Source organism: Buteo buteo, chromosome Z (assembly GCF_964188355.1).
Source record: "Buteo buteo chromosome Z, bButBut1.hap1.1, whole genome shotgun sequence".
NCBI classification, from domain to species: domain Eukaryota; kingdom Metazoa; phylum Chordata; class Aves; order Accipitriformes; family Accipitridae; genus Buteo; species Buteo buteo.
In genome coordinates this window covers 1,691,114-1,712,011 of record NC_134204.1, presented here as the reverse complement: position 1 = coordinate 1,712,011, position 20,898 = coordinate 1,691,114, and the positions used below count along the sequence as shown (strand labels likewise).

The 20,898-nt window shown below is 42.7% G+C and overlaps 3 protein-coding genes across 8 annotated transcripts in view; 1 reads left to right on the top strand and 2 right to left on the bottom strand.

The window, feature by feature from the left end:
* Positions 1-1,409, bottom strand: part of MBD2 (methyl-CpG binding domain protein 2) — a 42,500-nt gene extending 41,091 nt beyond the window's left edge. The window contains exon 1 of the mRNA XM_075020870.1: positions 737-1,409. Coding sequence (XP_074876971.1) covers positions 737-849 — 113 coding nt within the window. The 5' untranslated portion in view covers positions 850-1,409. The remainder of the gene's footprint in view (positions 1-736) is intronic.
* POLI (DNA polymerase iota) lies at positions 1,318-13,083 on the top strand. Of its 2 annotated transcripts, none has more exons than XM_075020869.1 (10): positions 1,318-2,047; positions 3,008-3,130; positions 3,855-4,019; positions 4,792-4,944; positions 5,944-6,180; positions 6,881-7,059; positions 7,328-7,419; positions 8,469-8,602; positions 9,834-10,036; positions 11,139-13,083. In XM_075020869.1, the coding sequence occupies exons 1-10, from the start codon at positions 1,960-1,962 to the stop codon at positions 11,961-11,963; spliced, it is 2,199 nt and encodes a 732-aa protein (XP_074876970.1). In that variant the 5' UTR covers positions 1,318-1,959; the 3' UTR covers positions 11,964-13,083. The 2 variants fall into 2 exon arrangements, with proteins under 2 accessions (XP_074876970.1, XP_074876969.1); XM_075020868.1 differs by having other exon boundaries at positions 3,005-3,130.
* Positions 2,970-20,841, bottom strand: STARD6 (StAR related lipid transfer domain containing 6). Of its 5 annotated transcripts, none has more exons than XM_075020872.1 (8): positions 20,753-20,841; positions 19,452-19,545; positions 19,264-19,313; positions 16,074-16,200; positions 14,789-14,906; positions 13,607-13,700; positions 13,133-13,288; positions 2,970-3,820 (listed from the first exon to the last, which is right to left on the bottom strand). In XM_075020872.1, the coding sequence occupies exons 2-7, from the start codon at positions 19,539-19,541 to the stop codon at positions 13,135-13,137; spliced, it is 633 nt and encodes a 210-aa protein (XP_074876973.1). In that variant the 5' UTR covers positions 19,542-19,545; positions 20,753-20,841; the 3' UTR covers positions 2,970-3,820; positions 13,133-13,134. The 5 variants fall into 5 exon arrangements, with proteins under 5 accessions (XP_074876973.1, XP_074876972.1, XP_074876974.1 ...); XM_075020871.1 differs by having other exon boundaries at positions 2,971-3,825; XM_075020873.1 differs by lacking the exons at positions 2,970-3,820; positions 20,753-20,841 and adding an exon at positions 20,316-20,721 and having other exon boundaries at positions 13,135-13,288.
* Positions 20,842-20,898: the final 57 nt, after the last annotated feature.

Sequence of the window (20,898 nt, the reverse complement as noted above, 5' to 3'; positions counted from 1 at the left end):
CCCCCGCAGGCGGCGGCCACCCGATCCCCGCCGCCGCCGGGGCTGGGCTGCTTCGGGGCGCCGCCCGAGGAGAGAGACGCCCCGTCCGCCCCCTCCTCTCCCGGCACCGGCGCTCTCCTCAGCGCGGCCGTGAGGGCCGCTCCCCGCAACCGCCCCTGTCAGGGAAGGGACCGGCCCCGACCACCCAGCCAGCGGTGCCTGACAGGGCAGCCATGGCGGGAGGGGACCGGCCTCACCCCCCTGACAGGGAGCACCATGGCGGGAGGGGACCGGCCTCACCCCCCTGACAGGGAGCACCATGGCGGGAGGGGACCGGCCTCACCCCCCTGACAGGGAGCACCATGGCGAGAGGGGACCGGCCTCACCCCCTGACAGGGAACACCATGGCGGGAGGGGACCGGCCCTCTGACAGGGAACACCATGGCGGGAGGGGACCGGCCCTCTGACAGGGGAACACCATGGCGGGAGGGGACCGGCCCTCTGACAGGCGTGCGGGGACCGGCCCCATCCTCCCACCGGCCCCTGACAGGCGGGCCGGCGGCGGGGGAGCGGGACACCCCGCCGCCCCCGACGCGGAGGGGGGAAGCTCGGGGAGCAGGTGGCGGGGCCGGGGAGGAGGAGGAGGAGAGGGGGGGAGCATGGAGGAGCGCTGGCGCCGGTGCCCTGCCCGGGCCGGCCCCGTCCCGCCGGGGAGGAAAAGGCTGTCACGGGCCGGTCGGCCCCGCCGGTTACGTACCTGAAGTAGTAGACATCGCTTTTGCCGGCGCTGAGGCCCGACTTGCGGATCACCTCTTCCTTCTTCCAGCCCGGGGGCAGCGCGGGGCAGTCCATCCTGCCCTGCTTCTCCATGCACCGGGCGCAGGGCCCGAGGCGGCGGCGCCGGATGAAGAAGAAGAAGAAGATGAGGATGAGGAGGGAGGACGAGCGGGGAAGGGGCTCGCCCGGCGCCCAGCCCCCCGGCGCTCGCAACAAGAGCTTTATTGTTCCCGGACACGGCCGGGGCCGGGACCCCCTGGCGATGGCGGCCGCGGCGCGCTGCTCGGCGCCAGGAGCGCGGGCTGCGCGCGCAGCCGGCGGAGCTCTCGCCCCGGCGCCCGCTTCCGCGACTCGAGCCCCGGAATCCGTGTCAGCGGCCCTTCGAGCTGGGGCGCGGCGCGGCCTAGAGGGGCCAGAGCGGCCAACCTTCCGCCGACCATAGAGAGAGCCGTAGGCGGGACAGAGCGGCAACCGGCGGGGACGGAGCGGGGAACGGACACCGGGCTGCCATGGCCGGCGTTTTCGGACGTCCTGCGAGCGGGGGAGCTCTGCCGGGAGGGCTCGGGCTCTCCGGCGGAGGAGGAGGAGGAGGAGGAGGAGGCTGGAGGAAGCCCGGAGCGGAACCGCGGCGGCAGGTGCCGGGGCAAGGAGGAAAGCGTCCGTCACGTCCCGCTTGTCCCCCGGCGTGAGGGAGAGCGGTGCCGGGCTGGCGTTGGGACGGGGACGCCGACACACCTCCTGCCGCCCAAAACCCCGAATTCCCCCGTTTCCTCCTCCAAAAGCGTCCACGAACGAAGCGCTTCCCCCCACACCCCTTCAGTTTATTCGTGTCCTCCACGCTCCCACCACCGGCGCCGCCTCCCCCTCGCCGGGCTGACAGCCCTCCGCCGGTGCTCTGCCGAACTCGGGGCCCCTTTCCCCGCAACACGACGCCGACTCCGCACCCCCAACTCCCCCCCGCCCCGGGTCGGACACCCGGCAGTCCCGTAACGAAGCCACCGGAGGGCCAACCTCCTGACGGGCTCGGCAGCCCTGCGAGGCGGAGGAGGCCCCGGCCCTCAGCCGCCGGCGCGGCGCTAGGACCTGCGCGGCGCGGTCCGGCCTGGCCGCCTCCCTCCTCCGCGGGGCGGGAGCAGCGTGAGGGGAGCGGCGGGAGAGCGGCCGGCGGCGGCGGCGGTGGGGATGAGTCAGCCCTGAGGCGGCATGGAGCCCTTCCCGCCGCCCACGGAGGAGGATGAGGAAGACTGGCTTCGCCCGCAGCCGGGCGGCGGAGCCGCTCCGCCCGCCCCGTGTGAGCGTGTGGGCCCGGGCGGACGGCGGGGAGGGGAGCAATGGCGCCGGCGGAGCCGCGCAGCGGAGCCCGCGGCCACCGCGGTGATTCGGATCCGGTGCTCTGAGTCGGTTCTTCCCCGGGCAGGGGCTACCGCGGCCGGGGCGGACGGCTGGGGCGAGAGAAGGCGGAGTTGCCCCGCCGGGATGGAAAAGCGGGAGCTGCGGGGCGAGGAAAAAAAAAAAAAAAAAAAAAAGCGAGCTCCTTGTGGGCGAGGAGGGGAGAGCCTCTCCTCGGCAGCCATCGGCCTGCCTTGTCTTTTCAATTAGTTCTGTGGTCCTCTCGGTGACCGCTTGGCTCCTCCGCTTAGGGCAGGAGACCGCAGCAGGCGTTCAGAACAGCACCCCCAAAACAGCACGCTGAACTAATCAGGTTTTTTTTTCATCTTACAGAAATAAAAGCCTCCACCCCTTTGGTTTGTTTTGTTTTTTTTTTTAAAATTACTTTCTTTTGCCTTTTTTAACTTGGCGGCCTTGTTTTCGTAGCAGGGTTTGCTGTTTGTTGGATGGTGATTTGCGGTCTCTGTTGGCCGCCCCAGGAAAGGCGGAGGATATCTGGTAGAGCTATCCTAGCGGAGTTAAAGACAGATTATTTTACAGAAATAAAAATACTTTTCAGTGTTCCACTGTGAAAGGATATCGTATCAGCTAAGCAATGTTCTAAAATGGCTCAGTGAAAAACAGATACAACTGTACCTCCGAAAACGGGAGTGTTTAGTAGTAGGCCGAGTTGCTATGGATGACTTAGGCTCATAAGTAATCCTAGAATTAATGCAGCGCTAGAATTAGTATAAAACTTGTACATTTTGTGTTCTTCTTGTAACATCTGTTTATTAGTGTGAATTAATTTAAAAAAAAAAAAAAGGTGACGTGTAAGGCAGCTTGTAATTTTTAACCTGTTCATTTACTTTCCTTGCAGCAGGCCACAGCAAGTCTGTATCAGCAAGAAGCACAGCATGCAGAGTGATCGTGCACGTTGACTTGGATTGCTTTTATGCACAAGTAGAAATGATCCGTAATCCTGAATTAAGAGACAAGCCTTTAGGTACGAGTTACTTTGCTGTTAATTTGGAGATAATGTGTATTCAGGCAGAAGAAACTAAGGTCATGAATAAACTAAGGACGTGCCTGTGTGGTGAGATTCAGGCAGGCACAGCGGAGCTGTAACCACATCCCGAGTGAGCAAGATGCAGTCTAGACTCCGTGTAGCTGTGACTGCAACATTAATACATCCTCCTGAGCACAAGTACAGGCGCTTGCCGACGTGTCTGAGCAGTTGTGGGGATTGAAGCTGGTTTATAACGTACACAGGCAGAAAGAGGGCTGAGCCCCATAGATGAGCCTGAGCCTTCTGACACAGTCATGCTTAAAGCATGCTTTATTCCATCCAGAAGTTAAGAATGAACACGAGGCAGTCAGTAGTATCTACGATCAGTGGAGAAAGTACATCATAAAATGACTGTTGCATAAAGAGCACTTTCATGAGTAAGATTGCCTGGAAAGGCCCAAAATTAAGAGCAATATTACAACAGGGAAAAACATCTGTAAGGTTTTAAAATGTTCTTACCGTCCAGTATACATCAAGAGATCTATCCTTCTCATAGTCCTGTAAAATAGGACTGTTGTGTTGGTTTGTTTGCTCATTCTACGATGTTGCAGTCTGATCAAAGCATATGCTTCGCAGTCTTTGCAGTGGCATGAAAGTACTGTGGTCTTCCGTGAAGCACCAAGAAACCTAAACTTAAAACACATTCAACCTTCATTTTTAGGTGTCCAACAGAAATACATCGTAGTTACCTGTAACTACGAAGCCAGAAAACTTGGAATTAAGAAAATGATGTCTGTCAAGGATGCTAAAGAGAAGTGTCCTCAGCTGATACTGGTTAATGGAGAAGATCTAACCCCCTACAGGGAAATGTCATACAAGGTTACAGGTACAAAATTAACAACTTTTCAGTAGAGGACAAACGCTGTCTGTTAAACTCTGTGTGCACATGCACACGCGTGCAGTAGTACGTGACGTTTTCCTGCTCCAAAAGATCTCACTAGAATGAGCCTCATACCATGGCGATAATACTTACGGTCATACAATGTCAATATTTCATAAAATAAGCTATTAGACTTGGTTGTAGTCTGGATCAGGCACTATAAATGTATCATACTGATGTTATAGGGGATTTGTATGCTATGTTAGGATTACACCCATGTAGTTCTTTAGGAGCAATTTTTCTTATTTAAATACTGACTGCAGTAATACATTTCCAAATGTGAAGCAATGGAGGACAGAATGCTGAAGCCTTTGAGCAGGTGAACTTCTCCAGTATCTCTTTATCGTTAGCAGTGTTAGCAGGTGGAATAGTAATAACTTAAAAGTGAAAGCCCACCTATCTGGGAAACAGATTTCCTGAGGAGAAAGTACAGCAGAGGTTAATAACTATAATTTCAAAAAGAAATGAGGAAAGAAAGAAGAGCTTTGGGGAGAAGAGAAGCAGATGCCAGAGGTAGTTGTGGGATGAAGAAATATTCCCCTTCTTCACCTCTGCTAAAATAAGTGCCTTATTATTTTATCTGGAAGAGAACATGGTTTCTATTCATGGAATCATGCTACTTGAATCCATGGGGAATCAGCTGTGGGTTGATGCAGACATGAAAACCTCACGTTATTTAGTTGTGTGCATATTATCCTTGGGTATCTTTTCCTCCTAGAGTTGTTGGGGGAATTTTGTCCACTGGTGGAAAGGCTTGGGTTTGATGAAAATTTTGTGGATATCACAGAGATCGTAGAGAAAAGACTAAATCAGCTACAACAAAGTGGATGTTCCAGAGTCTGTGTGTCTGGCCATGTGTACAACCACCAAGGTGAGTTAAACATGTTGAAAAATATGGTCAATATTTGTGAAGTTCAGTACAAAGTATCTGTCTGCTTCTAAGTATTGTCCAGAGCTGAACAGCTGGAAACGTGTGTTGCTCTGTGCTTGGTTTCCATATTTGAGAGTATATATATCACAAATGCTAATCAGCATTCCAGTTAGACTGTATAAAAAAAAAATATCTCTGCAGCAGATAAGCATGTACAATGATTTGGCAGAAGAGATTTTCATTGTCCTTTTTTTTTTTCTTTAAAGTAGTTTTACTGTAGTAAGACACAGAATTTTGTTTCAGCTTGAACGTTGTTGTCAGTTAGCAAAACTGAGTGAGTTTCTTGGTGAATAAAAACCAAAAAACAGAGTAAATTTTTGCTGCAACCATTAGGTCAGGAATAGACTTACTGAGACTAAAGTAGCTAATTGAACTGCTTCATACATTGTGAATGCAATAGCTATGCCATGATACTCATTTCATGCACTAGGAAGAAAAGCGGTTGTTCTTCTCCTGGACTTTAAGCTATTGCAATGGCTTCGAATATGGTTTGGAGAGGAGGGAAATGCCTGAATAGTCCTTTTCCTCATTTGGCATTTGCATGTGAGGAATAAAGGCTTAGCTGCAAGGCAGCCCTCTAAATGGAAGATTTGTAAATCTCTACTTTGGTCACGTTGGTACAAGAATCTGTGATATTTAACACTTTTCTTTGACATCCCTTAATATATTGTATTTTATATTTAAAATACTCCCTAAACATTATGCTTCCTGGACAGCATGCCCCTGGTTTTGGACAGCAGCAGTCTCCCTTTTACCAGGGTTTTTGGGAGATAGGAGTGAAGTTAAACTTGGATACAGAAGCCATGGCAATACCACCTGACCCATGAGACTATACTTTCTTGTACTGCTTTAATGTGATGCGAAAAAATTCTGAATCTAGAGAATTAGTTAACTAGGTGACTGTTTACATACTGAACACTGCTTTCTTTTTCTTTGCAGCTATCAATTTGCTTGATACAACGCATGTAAGACTAGTTATTGGATCTCAGATTGCGGAGGAGTTCAGGGAAGCCATATATGCGAGACTGGGCCTCACAGGCTGTGCAGGAGTGGCCTCTAACAAATTACTGTCTAAACTAGTATCTGGGACCTTTAAACCAAATCAGCAAACAATTCTTCTGCCTGAAAGCTGTCAAGATCTAATACGCAGCCTTGATCACATCCAAAAAGTGCCCGGTAAGTATGGTGCTATGAGCACAGATGGAGAGCATATTGACAACTCTTAAGATGGTAAGAAAAAATACTGAAAAAATTATAGCTGCAATAACTTTAAAATCCAGTTCTCACAAGCAGGCAGCAGGGTGTGGGGGTGTGTGTTCAGGGTGCTTTCTATTTTTTCATATGCTGTTTGAGTTTTGTTCAACAGAAGCAATGAAAGGACTTTGGTTTTCTGAATTTTCGGCTGTGACATAAATGTGTGGCAGTGCTTTACAAGGTACCTTCAAAAATACTAAAATCTCAGTTTGTTTTTATTGAAGGCCAAACGCTGTGGTTGATACTAGGTTTTAAATACAAACTTTTTTAAACTTGCTGATTGGAAACCTACTGATAGTTACTAAAACAGTCTATTGGAGCCTGATAGAATACTCTGAGGAAGTACTTTTCCTAAATATTCTACACTGACACTGTGCTGTTGGCCAGGAAGCATTGATGTAGGCTACAGACACAGGCAGACTTTTGCTGTGTCCCAGTATGGCTTTTCTAATGGCAGATTCTGAAACTCGAATGGAAACTCACCGAAAACGTTGCTGAAAAGCCTGCATTGCAGTAGGGAAAATAATTGTCAGTACTACATGGGTGGGCATTTTTTTTATATATATGTTTTGGGGTTTTTTTTTTCACTTTTCTGTGTATTTTTAATACACATTTTATTTAGGCATTGGCTACAAAACTACAAAACGTCTTGAAACGCTGGGTGTTAGAAACGTGTGTGATCTCCAAGCATTTCCGTCTGCTGTGTTAGAGAAGGAACTAGGTGTTTCTATCGCTCAGCGTATCCAAAAACTCAGCTACGGAGAAGATGACTCCCCTGTGACTCCATCAGGCCCTCCTCAGGTACAAGTATCGTTCTGAAGCACTTTATAAGGAGCAAAAAAATTGCTTTTAGTTTTATGCAGCTTTGCTGGACTAACCAAAATGATGCATTTTTGTATGTATTCTCTAGTACAACTCAAATTAATATGTAATTCTCCTGAAATTCAGTTAAGCTCTGAGTGTCAAAGATATCTTGGTGTTAATTCTACACACTTAATTGTGATACTTTTTTTCCTCTTCAGAGTTTTGAAGTAAATATAAAATTGAAAGGAGTAATGTGGTTTTTTAGTCCTTTAGTGATGAAGATTCCTTTAAAAAATGTTCATCAGAAGTGGAAGTTAAAGAGAAAATCGAAGAACTGCTTCCTAACCTATTAGACAGGTGACTTGTCTTCAGTAGCTCTTTTTGATGACTGAAATTGTGACCTGAAGGGACTTGGAGCATATGTTAGGTTTGTCTCATACTCTGCATTTCTTCTCTCAGCAAAATGCATTTATAGGACAGCACCTGCCTCTCCAACTTACCCTTCAGTCTTTTTTTCTCAATTCATGGATTGCCCTGCTGTATTGCCCCACTTTCCTCTTGTCCCCATCATCTGTCTTGCCCCCAGGCTGGCTGCCAGCCCTTCCATTCCTATGCAGCTTCTCTGATAAGGACCTCTGCATATTCCATTTGCTCATCCTTCTCAGTTGCTGTTGCTTTGGTTGTGCATCACAGTATTTAGTACATCTTCACTAATTTCTGTGAAGGAGCCTAAGTTTTCTTTCCTTAAGTGACTTTCTCTACTTTCACACCTTTGGTGACCACCATTATGCATGTCTGCTGTTCCACAGCTTGCTTTTCTGTCAGTCTGAAAGAACATTTCACTCACGAAATCTGAAGTGAGGCTCTTTGTCCTATCTTGTTTACAACATGTAGAATTGACAAAATCTTTTTTGTACAGAAAATACATCCTCCCTACCCCTCAATGCCTTTTGGAGGGGGAAAGAAACAATTACATACTCTTAACCTTCTTCCAAAAGCCAGCAAACCTTTTGCTGCTAAAGTGGGTATGTTTCCTTGAAAAGCAAATAGAAGACCTAAAAGCTGAGGATTATACAGGGTATAACTGCAGACTATACTACTTTTAATGTATTAAATATTGAAACGTGGTAGTATTGCAGACTGACCCACTTAATTTTCACATTCACTTCAGGTGAAGACTCCTGGAGACAGTATTCACATTGTATTGAATTTCTAACCTCTGGGTAATTACGGGAAGCAGCTAGGACCCAAAGTTCCCTGTATAATCAGTGGAGTAAGGCCAGAAGTTGGGAGAGATCTGGAATGCTTAATTTGACTTTGTAACCTAGATGCTGTGTGTTTCCATGGAGCCTCTGAAAAATACTCATAGTAATACTTACTGCTTTGTGCACATTAATGCTCCACAGAATATACAAAGATGGAAGACAACCACACACAGTGAGACTGACCATACGCCAGTTCTCCTCAACCAATAAATGGTTTAATCGGGAAAGTCGTCAGTGTCCTATTCCGCCTCATCTCATTCAGAAATTTGGGAAAGGTAAACTTAGAATTTTTGAAAGTATCAACTTTGTGCTACTACCACCTAACTTCTCTGTAAAATTCTGTTACTTAGTGTTATGATAATATTCCCTACACTTCATACTTGGAAACTTTTCCATTACTTGTAACGGATGTATCTTGATGAGGTGTGCTAAAAACGTATAGAACTTCACTGTAGGAATAACTTCTATGTTACTACCATGTTTTAACCAAGTCCGGCTGGATTCCTGGCAGTAAATTTCTTGGTGGGGTGGGAATGTGTGACTGGGGGCTGCTTCCCAGATTAATAATCTGCTTTTCTATGTTAGGGATTTGAATTATGTTCTCAGTTTTATTACGTAATAAAATGTCTTTTTGATGTACCTCTGAAAATTAATAACATAAAGGCTCTCATCCTTCTCAGACTTAAGCTTTCCAACCAGTAGTGGCAATTCATTTGACACTTCATTCAGATTGGGGTGAGGAAATAAATCTGAATCACTGCTGCATCAGCACACAGAATCACTGTTCCCTGACTTCAATTCCTGAATTACTTCTCACAGTCCTAGAGAAGCTATTGAAAGTCTCTGTACCTTCTCACTTCAAAATTGCTACTGGACTTCTACATTGGAGGAGACAGTTACTGTCAGCTCATATAGTCATGCAAACTCCATTAAACCATGTTGTTATTACCTGTGTTGGGGTAATGTTACACACCTACATGGCTCTGTAAAGGCCCTTTTTGGTAGAATTAGATCATTTTTCAAATCTATTCAGCTTGGCTTTATTCTGTAATTATTCCTTTCTAACCTAAGTCAATCTTCAAAGGTGTGAAATTAAGCATTTTTACTGGAGGTAAAGAAAAAAAAAAAAAAAAGCCTGTTACTCAGTTCAGGGCATACTTGACAGGGTATAACAAACATCTTCCTGACCATATTGACCCATTATTTTGGAAGCCTTTAGCAGCGTTTAGAGTTTAATACTTCAGGAATTCATGTTTTGAGATGAATAAAGGTTTCCTTAGTGTGTATAAATGGAGTTACAAATATTCTCATGTTGCTAAGAATAGCACTGTATTTTCAACTTCTTAGATTATGACTGATCTCTTACTTTTGTGTACATGCAAAATGTTGAAAGTTCAGAATATGAAGTTAGAAGATTACCTTTGTATTTTGCTATTTAAGTCAATCTTATTCAGTCAGTTATTTTTTATTATATACATTGGGTTTTTTCAACCTTTTTTCTTTTAGAAAGCAGCAGCGTCCTATCTCCAATGGTTGATATACTAATGAAACTCTTTCGAAAGATGATAGATGTAGATCAACCATTTCATCTTACTCTTGTGAGTGTCTGCTTCTCCAACCTCAAAGATCTTCCTAGCAGCAAGAAAGGATCAATTGGTTTCTATCTAAAGCAGGTATCACCTCCATCAGGCTCTGCTAAACGTGTTTGGGTAAGCTGAAAGATACTGAAAACTATCTGCAGATAAGAAAGTTCTGAGATATTTCTGTCTTTATTATATAGATTTAAACCTTAACTGCTTTGGAATTTTTTAGGATTGTAAGTTTTATTCACTTGGTAAAAATGAAGATTTATTTGGAATCTTCTGAGCAGGTGTTACTTGTTCACTTTCTTTCATTAGACAGACTGCTTAAAAGAGATTTAATACTGTCTTGAATGGGACAGCCAGCTAGGTTATCAAGCCCCTTAACCGAAGAGAACAGAATTCACTAAGGAAGAAATCCAAACTTATTTCTTCTGAAAAATAATTGCTGAATTTGGCTGTTCAGTAAGATCTGCCCTTTTAGCATTCGTGGAACAACAGGCCACTTACTCAGATATTGTCATACTAAAGCATTTTTTACCTTGGACTAAAAGCTCCTTAAAGTTGCTTATCATTTACCTTGTTGCTTTTATTAAGATACTCTCACAGTGATTTTTTACCTTCCTATGCATTCTCAAGTCTCACTGTTCAGACTAGAAATTAATCAAAGATTCAATTCTGTATTGACCACTAGCTTCAGATCTAGTGAGCTTCTAATTCCTGCTCAGAATTGGAACAAACCTCCTACCTCCCAGCTCCATATGCTAGACAGTGTAGGAGCTGTCTGTGAAAACACTAAGTATTTCCACGAGATGCTTTCAGTACATAATACGGAAACTTAGTAACTTCAAAATTGTGTTGTGTAACTGTTTCTGTATTGACATAGCAATTTTGCGTATTGATAAACTTGTCTACTTCTCAACTGCTCAGGACTATGATGGATAACACCATAGTGTGTGTTCTAAAGCTCCACAGAGTTTTAAAGCAGTAAAGTGTAACTTCAAGGTATTTGCTGCTTTTAAATAAGAAAAGCATTCCTACATATATGTACTTTTCAAGGTCTGTGCTTGAAAATAATATTTAAAAAAACACTACTGATTGTAAGGGAAAAAAAAAATTACTCTCTGTTAAGGAATAATTTGAAGAACTTCCTGTTAGTAAAACAGTGCTTTGTCACTGGTCGATTACACAAAACATACTTATGCTTTTATGTACGTTTTTTTTGCCACAGGAAGTGGAAGGTGTCTCACAAGGTGAGGGAAGTGCTTCTTGGAACCAGAACTGCAACAGAACTGGAACTACAAAAACTAGGAAACTTTCAGAGGAAAAGAAAAGCAACATAAAAAAAGCAGGAATTCCTGACTTCCCATTTTATTTGTCTCCTGGTGACATTGACCAGGAAGTCTTTAGGGAACTTCCAGAAGATATTCAAAAAGAAATTATTTCTGAAAAACCAGAAGCAATCCCTACTGAGGATGTTTCAGGTCAGCCATCAGTATATTTTGCAGAAGAGGTGCACAGCACTTCCCCAAATTCTAAGGGACTAAACAGTGATACGCACGCTGCAGGGTGCAGTATACATCTCACGTCAGCTCATGAATCTGTAACTGTTCTGGCACACAGCTCCAAGGCCAGTTGTTCTTCTGAGTGTCCCAGAAGTGCATTGACAAGCAGCAGTATGGAAAAACAACCTACTGACTCTCTGAACTTCAGAGGGAAAGATCTGTCATCTCTGGAAGCTGGAGCCAGCCAAACTATTCTGCGTGTCCCTGTCTTGGATAAAGATAAGCAGGCCTTTCAAACAACTTCTGTGGATAAAACCTATAGTAGGCAAGCAGGAATTGTACTTCCTCCTAATGTTGACACAAAGACTTTTTATGAACTACCTGCAGATGTGCAAAAAGAACTACTAGCTGAATGGAAGAGGCAGGAACCTGTGTCCAAAACTTCTACAGATAAACCCCCTGAAAAACCTAAAACAAGTAAAGGAAGAAGGAATATGGCACCATGTTTATCACAGTCTAACAGTTTGCTAAAATATTTTAAACCACAGTGAAACATTTTTCATAATAGTGACACTGTAAGAATCAGCACTTGAAGGCACTTTAGTTATGAAAAGTTTACTATAAATTGTAAAGGTGTGAATATTAAAAATATATTTTGACAACTTCTGACATAAAACTTGCTGGTGACTGTTTAATTAGTCATTAGTCTGCCTTATTTTTCTTTCTTATAAATTGACATTTATCGGATGAACCTTTAGTTGTCCTAAAAATATAGTATGCAAACATCTTTCAGTATTCACTATTAATACCTTAACATGTTGACTGGGGGAAAGGAGTGTTTACTTTAATTTTCATTGAGTTATACTATGTATGCAGTTAATTGTTCCTAACAACTTGGGAGGGGATTGAGCAGAGAAGATGAAAGCAATATTCACACTGTTCTATAATTTGCACCACTGTTTCTCTGATTTGTGATGGAAATTACTATTCACATGGCTATCGCTATTTCCAGCAGTTAACTCGTAACTGGAGGTACTAGAAATACTAAGGGGTAATGGGAAACATTACTTCCAAATGAATTGTATCACCAGCTTCTTCCTGGAAATTAGTCAGCATATAAAATTGTTTAGGTTTTGTACTCAGGATTCAGCAAATGACAAACAACTCTGTGTATAAAGAGCAGCTTTTAATGAGATGCTATATACAAATTCGTCAGGCTTTTCTTGACATATTTAATTCCAAAACAGTGAAATAGTTGCTCATTACACTTGCACACTTACAGTTAATAAACATGTTTAAAGTCTCTAGCACACGAGATGTTTGCTTGTTTCAGTCAAGAGTACATAATTGAGGTAAGAATTTATCAAAGTGTGTTTAAAGCTATGGCAAAATATTTGACTACTGTATTTTAACATTGTTATAATTTATATCACCAGACTCTTGCATGTGTGTGTATATATATTCTCTGCATATAAAGTGCAAAAATATTACAAAACATCACCTGATTACATTGAAAGTGACATCCTGTTCTTTGATGGCACTTCAATGTAAATTCTTGCATCATTCCCAATAACAGAGAAAACCAGCATTCACCATTTTAACAGTTAAGCTTTATGTATTTCCACATAAACCACAATTAAAATAAACTTCTCCATCTACTTTAAAAATGAATCCAAGTAAAAGATGCATGTGACTTAAGTTCTTATTATTTTCCACTTACGTTTAATCATGGTCTTTCAAGCCTTTCAGTCCAGCTCTTGTTTCAGTGATTAAGTTTATGAGAGTAGTAGGTAATGCTGTCTCCACTACAGAACTTGGAAGCATTCCTCCTAGTTCTGGCTGAATAAATACAACTAGCTTAGAATGCTCTGGATTCCTGTGATGAAAGGAGCAAAATCCTTCAGTTAACACTTGTTACTCTTGCTATGAAACTTAGTGAGATGTACAAATGTTTACAATTCATAGTCCATCTCTGTTGAAATTACTAATACAGAAAAGTGGAAGTTTCAATTGTTTCAAAAGATAGTCTGAGTCACAAAACTGATCTGCACAAAACTCAAAAGTTCCCCCAGAATAAAACTGCCTAAATAAAATGTTAAAAAAAAGCTGTGTGGTTCAGTAAATTTTAAGCTTTGCATAGAGAAGACAACCAAGTAACCAAAAATGCTAATATAAGAGGGCTAGAAATACTTACTCGGGCAAAGGTGAACACACATATCCACAGGGATTGTTATAGCCTCGAACACAAGAGGGAGTTGGAGGGCAGCTGGAGTATTCCACGCTGACAGCTGTAAGTCACCATGCACACACAAAAAGCAAAATCAAATTAATTTTGTTTATATATGTCAATCATACAACTCAAAAATACTTTTTAAAAACAAACTCCTCCAACTACTATAGGATAGTACAAGATCTCGCAATACAGTCGCTGATGTGTTTAGCAATTCCATTCTGTACGTGAAACACCTAAAGGACATTAAATATTTGTGCAAGTAATTCAATACACGTAAAAATTTCTGTAGGTGTTTGGGCAGACATACCAAAAGTATTATCCTTGAGATGTGATTACACATACCTAAGTGTTGAGGTGTGGCTTAGTTCTGGACAAAGAAGTTAGTTTGTCAGCAGATGCCATTAATTAGTAAATGCAATTGCAGAGATGAGGAAATTGCTGCACACATGCACAATAGTAGTTAGGAAGGGTTCTTTTGTTTAGTTATCCATTACTTTTGCATAATAAAGTATTGTAAGAATATGGCTTGAAAAATACCGATAGGTCAGTAAAGTTCCAAGATGAAAAATGTTGTTTTCGGCCATGTACTAAGATCCACACAAAGGAAAAAGATTAGCACGGAAATGGAGCAGCAGTGAGAGATTTTCCTGGTTGGCCATATAGTTGTAATATTAATCATTTTACATTTTGTATAAGTTTACAGAGCCAAACTCAAGGAGAATCAAATATGGGGCAAATTAGCAATTCACTCAGAGAATAGCATATTAGGCAAGTAGCATCTGGTCAGGAAGCCATCCAACTACAGAAAAGTGTTATTAAACACTGAATTTATATAGTGAAATAATAAATTCTAGCTTCCTCATACTACTACTACATTTTTTTCAATTTTTCAAAGAGAGGCATAATAGAAGAATAAACAGTATTTTCTTCAAAGATCAATTTTTATAGTTTCAGTACTAAAAAAAAACCCAACAACTTTGTTTTGGGGATAAACAGGAGGGGACTGTTAAAATCAGTAAGACCACACATGGAGCAAGGTACATGATACCATGATTAGGCTGTAGAACTTACTACAGCCATTCACCTTAGGATTTCCAGAACGCAGCCAAAATACAAAAGCGTAAGTAGTTACATGCAACTTACAGTTAGTTGTAAGGATATCACCAGGGTATGGTTTAACATGCAGCAGGTCAACAAAATCTCTTGATGATATCAGTCCCATACCATAACTGTGTGTTACACTGTGGTATATACCAGTGTCCTACAAGTAAGTAAAGGTAATTTTTTGAATTAGTATGTCAGAAGCTAAGTTTTATTTACTTGGCAAAGCAGCATTACATGTTGAATAATGAGTGTGTGGCAAAAAATGGATTCCTATTTGTTAGCAAAAGACAACAGTTCTTGTAACCTAGTTAGTGCTGAACTAACATGAGAGCCATGAACGGGATCTTCCAGTAACACAGGGTAAGGATTCACTGCCATGCCTTGTGCCCTAGATTTGAGGCAGGAGTATAGTTTCTGTGTGGAAAAACTCTAAATGTGCACATTTAGTATCCACATTTGGTGGAGCTAGAATGCCTATTTGCATTAAAAAACACATGCTAGATTGCACATTGTATTCTAGGACAAAGACGTATAATCTGTTAAACTAAATCAGTTCCAAAAAAACCTAAGAAGATGTGGTTGGATGTACCACTACTACTAACATCTGACGAACTCTAGCAGATCCAGGCAGAGGAAAGTGAGAGAGAAGTTCAGGTAAGACAAAAAACGGAGGATTTCTCCCCCCCCCTCCCCTTGGTTGAGGGAGTACTTTCACGCACTTGAGTCATTCATACCCATGTAATATGTTCTGAGACCTCCCTCCATCTCTCTCAAGTGGTTAGATCAAAGCTGGCTAACACAGGATGATACTCTTCATGGGAATTTGGAGTTCTGGGTTTCCAGAGTGCCTGAGACAAAGCCCCAAGCAACTGGAATTCAGAACATACAGGATTTCACAGCACTAGTACAGCATCAATTCAATTTCCATGCTGCCTTTAACTTTGGTGATTTTTTTTAACTTGTGTAAACTATGCTCACTGAGAGGGGAGCTCTCCCTACATTTTGTTGTCATTGTGTCTCACCCTACTCTTGATGGAGACTTCTGTTGTTTTCCGTGGACTGAATTCTTGGCATGTTTGAGGACATTTATTTCATATTAAATATTTAAATTTACCCTAATTTTTAAATTACCCTCAATATTTAACTCCTAAGGGGAAGGACACGTTTCATACCCATTTCACATAAGCAGCAGGCTTAGAAGTTTTTACTGACCCAGAACATATTTTGCAGAGAGCTTTCTTCATCCAAGTAGAGGTCTTTTTAGTTACCATAATTCATGCAGAAAGAGTTAAAATAAAATCTTTGCATTAAATTATTGTATTACCTGGTCAATCCTTTCTAACAGCTTGTAAGATTGTAATGCTTTGTCCCATTTGTTTCGATATTCAGGAAGATACATAAAAGGAATAATTTTACTAGGGACTTCCTTAATTATCCCTTCTCCACGGTATCTAGATTGTGTAAAAAACAGATATTGAATTCACATTTATAAACTGAAAAAGTAAGTTATACAATAATAAGCATCTAGCAGTTGGGGATGCCAGGCTATAATCACGTAAAGCACATGAATGTGATTGCACTTGATGGATTGATTAAAATTCAAGTAGTAATAAAAATTATTATTCTGCAATTGATTTTTGAGACCATTACATTCTTGGCACCACACATTTTAAATTAATTATTTGTGAGCTATTAGGAACCTGTTCATTTAAAAACATGCAATTAATCTATTAATTTATTTTTTCTATTTAGATACTTTCAGTCCATTTTGACACTGATTGCAAATCTTCTCACTGTTTATGAACTAGCACATTCTGGCATTTCTCCAGCTTTTGTTCATAATCTTCCAAGGAGTTCAAGGGAAAGTTCACAGAGGGGAAGAGAGGCCTCTCACAAGGAAATAGGAAACTCCTATAATGCTGGGAACTGCTCACTAATACTGATAGTTCTCACACCTAGTTCCTGGAGAAACTGTGAATCACTACACTAAGCACCCACAGACAGCAATTAAATGCAAAGGTGAAGGATGCTGCATGGTGACAGATGAGCTCAAAGGAGACTATGATTGCAAACAGTTTAAGAAACATGAAATGAGATTTACAGACCCTGATGATGCATGACTGTAAGTCAGAAAGAGCGAAGACAGCCAAGTTCAAACCCAAACACTGAGGCCCTGTAAAATCATGGGTCTGTTTCCTCACTCTGCAGCAACTCTTGTCACCACTCGCTGCCTTGGTGGAGCGCGCACAGCGTGGGTGCATATGACTACTCCAGAAACTCGCTTCTCCACTAACTATAGCAGGTCCGATGGTGACAGAAAACATTTTAACGCCTACTCAAAAACAGCGCACGTAAACTGTGGCAGGACCAGTTAAAATCGGCATATTAATATATGGATACACCCTTTATTTCCTAACTCCCATGAACTTATGTTTACCAATCTCCTAAGCAGCTCTCGTCTGCATCCTGTAATATCTTCTCTCCTAAACTCAGTGTGAGTTGTTAATCAGAAGGACTTCTTTTAGGCAAGGCTTCTGAAAGACACAGTTGCTAGAATAAAAGGGCACACTTGTGAAAAATCTCAACTTCCAGTTTTTACAGTGGATTATTGGGAACACCGGAAAAAGAGGAAGTAAGCCTGGTAAAGACCACTCAGATCACCAGATCTAGTCTCCTGTCTTAGACAAACTAAAATACATACCTCATTGTCTTTCTTGAGCTTAGGTGACATAATTCCAAATTAAATCCTATTCAGCCTTGAACAATCACCTTAATGCTTCCCTGAACTCTCCTGAAAGTATTTCACCTGACTGAAGCAAGGATCTCTATTGCTTTTCACTTCCAGATCCCATACTGATTTCTTTTAGCAAGTAAAGCAAACTGTTAATACTCCTGCCAATCAAAAAAGAAACTGGCATTTGTGATATGCGATTAATAAATATTCAATGTCAAACTGAAAATGGGAACAGCTATACTCTTGCTCCTAGAAACAGCTAGTATTCCTTCACAAAAGACACACTAGGGACCAGTACTGCTTGTTAATGTGACAAAGACTTGTACAAAGATAAACGAATGAAAGATTCCGGCTCCCTGTACCAAATGGCAGAAAACATGATGATGCTTCTCCTAACTGCAAAGGACTTACTGCATACAGATCTGAATACAACTGAAAATGGCTTTGTGCCTGACTGAGACTATAGCATATCTTTTGTCCTCCACAAAAAAGTCAGGCACATTCTTGTGAATTCTAAGCAACCAGACTCTCAGTCCCTCACATCCACCTGTATTGAAATAAGATCTGAAATACAATAATAATGCCACATACAAAGTATGCAAATTCTTATTAAGATAACAGTACTTTTAACATATTCTAATGAAATATTACACTATTTTCCATTATAATACTGTAGAGTAATTCTTCTGTAATATTAGTGATAAAGCATTGTCCTCTTTAATACCTTTTTGCTCAAACCTTCAGAAATAATTAGAAAACCAAGTAAGACTTTCAGATTTAGAATACCACTAATCACAAACATCTCATCATATCAAGAACAACGAAGAATCAGATGCAAATTTTCTCTACTGCCTATCTGTCTATATTGGTATTTAATATAATTTAATACTTATTAGGCATTAAAAAAAAAAAGAGAGAAAGAGAGAAGCTAAAGACATGTTGCAAGTGTCCTCTTTTCCTCTGCTTTTGCACACTTCAGTGAGATTTTTTCTTCTTTCCCCCAGTTTAATGAGCTGAATCAGCTTGGTAAAGACTCAGCTGAGTGCACTGCCACCATAAAGGAGAAGCACGATTGCAGAGCCAGGAGAGGGGTAGGAAAGAGGAGGGGAGGAAAATAAAGAGTAGAGCCAATGCTATCAGTGACAGCAAGCTATGAGATCAGCTTAGTCTGCCTCGCCTAACTCTGCCCTTTGGGCCAAATCTAGCTGCTTAACAACAGCACAGAATTCATAGCTCAGGAGAAGGAAGGACAGATGGAGTTGATGCTGCAGAGATTATATGACCTTCTTATCTCAGTACAGTTAATTCAGTTTCAGGTGCCAGAAAGAAAAAGGTACAAAGGACAGATAAGGTAGAGCAAGAGCGTAAGCATGTCTGCATGTGTGAGTATCAGTCATTTCACAAGTATGAAGGCGTGAAAAGCAAAGTCCAGCTGATAAGATGTAATGGCTTGAATAGAATATTCCACCAGGAAGAGTCACTGACTTCAGGCCAAAACTGTGACTTCATACCTATTTATTCCATATTAGTAAGTGTTATATAGTATTTAATTTTCATAGCACATTTGAAAACTGCTTGGGAAACCCATCTCTCTTATTCCAGCCCTACTGCTTTCCCAGTGTAACTACAGCGCAAAATCTTCTCTACAGCTAACAAAACTAAACTTAACACTTCCATGAAGGACAGAACATGGTTAACTTTTCCATTTCAATCTTGGGTGTCACTGTTCAAAAAAGATGTTGTTATTCATTACAATGACAAACAAAATGTAAATACTTACATATTTCCTGCATACTCTTTTGAAGGCTTTGAAGAAACTGTAACATTTTTCTCAAAGTAGAAAAAGGAAAAATAAAAACTTAGCAGTTGATAAAGAGTTGTCAACTAATTTTAAAGGAAACACTTTTTGCAACAAAACATATTTAATAAAAATAACTTCATAAACAATATCAACTAGTATTTTCTTACTGAAATTTTTATCACTCTCCATCCTGAAGTATCTTGACTGTACGACAAAATTTTTTCTGAAACTTCATCTGCAATTTTCTTATAGTCCATTTATCTGTAAAGATTTAAAAGCAATTTGCTGGCAGAATTCCTTAAAGAGCAAAAAACACAGGGCTTATTCCTGTATTCTTTCCACAGCTTTTAGCGTACATTAACTGACTATTTCTATCAAATGAACTTTTTATTCTTCATATTCCATTTCGGAAAAACAGTCATTATTTAAACAAAATTATGTAATTGACTTCCAGTCTGGGCTACTGAGAAGCAGCCACTGGTGTGGATCTTGAGAATGAATTACAGCATCCAGAGAGACACACTGTTCACGCTATATTAAATCCAGCATTACTCCCCATTAAAACTTCCACTCCTTATACAGTTTATGACCTGATATTCTGATTCTGCCATGATTTGCAGAAGTCATTAGACTAGCAACCAATTTGTGTAGTTAAAACACACGAGGCTCAAACAATTGAAGACAGATTTTTCTTACATCAGAGCTTTATGCAACGATCATTATAGGCTGCGCTACTGTGGAAACTCTTTGGCGAGTGAGAGGCCTGGCTCTAGCAATAGTGCAGCAGCAAGGCTGCAAAGCCACCCTTACCAAGACATCCTCCGCCCAGCCCTTTCCAGCCCAACCCAGCCCTCCCCAACGCTGACATCTCCAGTATGCTGTAGCTCCCTGCCTCCCCACCTTCTTCCTCCCCGCCAACACGTACAATATCTCTCTTGTAACGCTTTCTCGTAGGAGGATCAACTGTGGTTCTCAGGCCAACAGCACTGAACGCTTCTGGACCAGTCTCTCACACAAAGTTAACTTCATACCTAAACCTTTATGGGGCTGTCTTGTGTAATGGGTTGCACAGGCTTTTCCAGAGCTACCTCAGCGACATCCTGTGGAATTTAGCCGGGTGCTCAGTTTGCACCGCTGAAGGAGGGGTGCCCGCCCAGGGCTACGGATGAGCACACATCCTCAGCCTGCCACGAATCCGCGGCGCCTCCGCAGCCCCAGCAACCCGCTCGGGGAGCGCTGACAGGCCAAGCCGACCGCCGAAAAGGCGGCGGAGCCGAAGGCCTGGTCGCCGGGGACCCTCACCTCCGCGGCGGCGGCCCTGAAGCGCGCTGCCCAGCCCCACGAGGGGCGGCGGGCAACCCACAGGGCAGCCGCCCACCCCGCTCTCTCTTGCGGCGGGCGGGCTGCCCCACACAGCGGGAGCTCAGGGCAAGAGAGAGAGGAGGCGACAGCGACGGCCCGCACTCACCTCAGCGGCGCGGCGCGGAGGGGAGAGCCTTGCACACGGCCCCGCCCCGCCTTCTTCCCGCCTTCCCGCCGCGGGGCATGCCGGGAACTGTAGTCCCGGCTAAGGCAGCCGCCGGCCGCCCGGCTTTGACTACAACTCCCGCAGGG

Bases quoted from the DNA above. Each gene is read 5' to 3' on its own strand.
- POLI (XM_075020868.1), top strand. From the start codon at position 1,960: ATGGAGCCCTTCCCGCCGCCCACGGAGGAGGATGAGGAAGACTGGCTT. The intron at 3,131-3,854 runs GTACGAGTTACT...CTTCATTTTTAG, and splicing joins ATTAAGAGACAAGCCTTTAG to GTGTCCAACAGAAATACATC. The intron at 8,603-9,833 runs GTAAACTTAGAA...TTTTTCTTTTAG, and splicing joins CATTCAGAAATTTGGGAAAG to AAAGCAGCAGCGTCCTATCT.
- STARD6 (XM_075020872.1), bottom strand. From the start codon at position 19,541: ATGGACTATAAGAAAATTGCAGATGAAGTTTCAGAAAAAATTTTGTCG. The intron at 19,314-19,451 runs GTAAGAAAATAC...TTCTACTTTGAG, and splicing joins GGAGAGTGATAAAAATTTCA to AAAAATGTTACAGTTTCTTC. The intron at 13,289-13,606 runs GTAAGTATTTCT...CTTTCATCACAG, and splicing joins GTGTGTTCACCTTTGCCCGA to GAATCCAGAGCATTCTAAGC.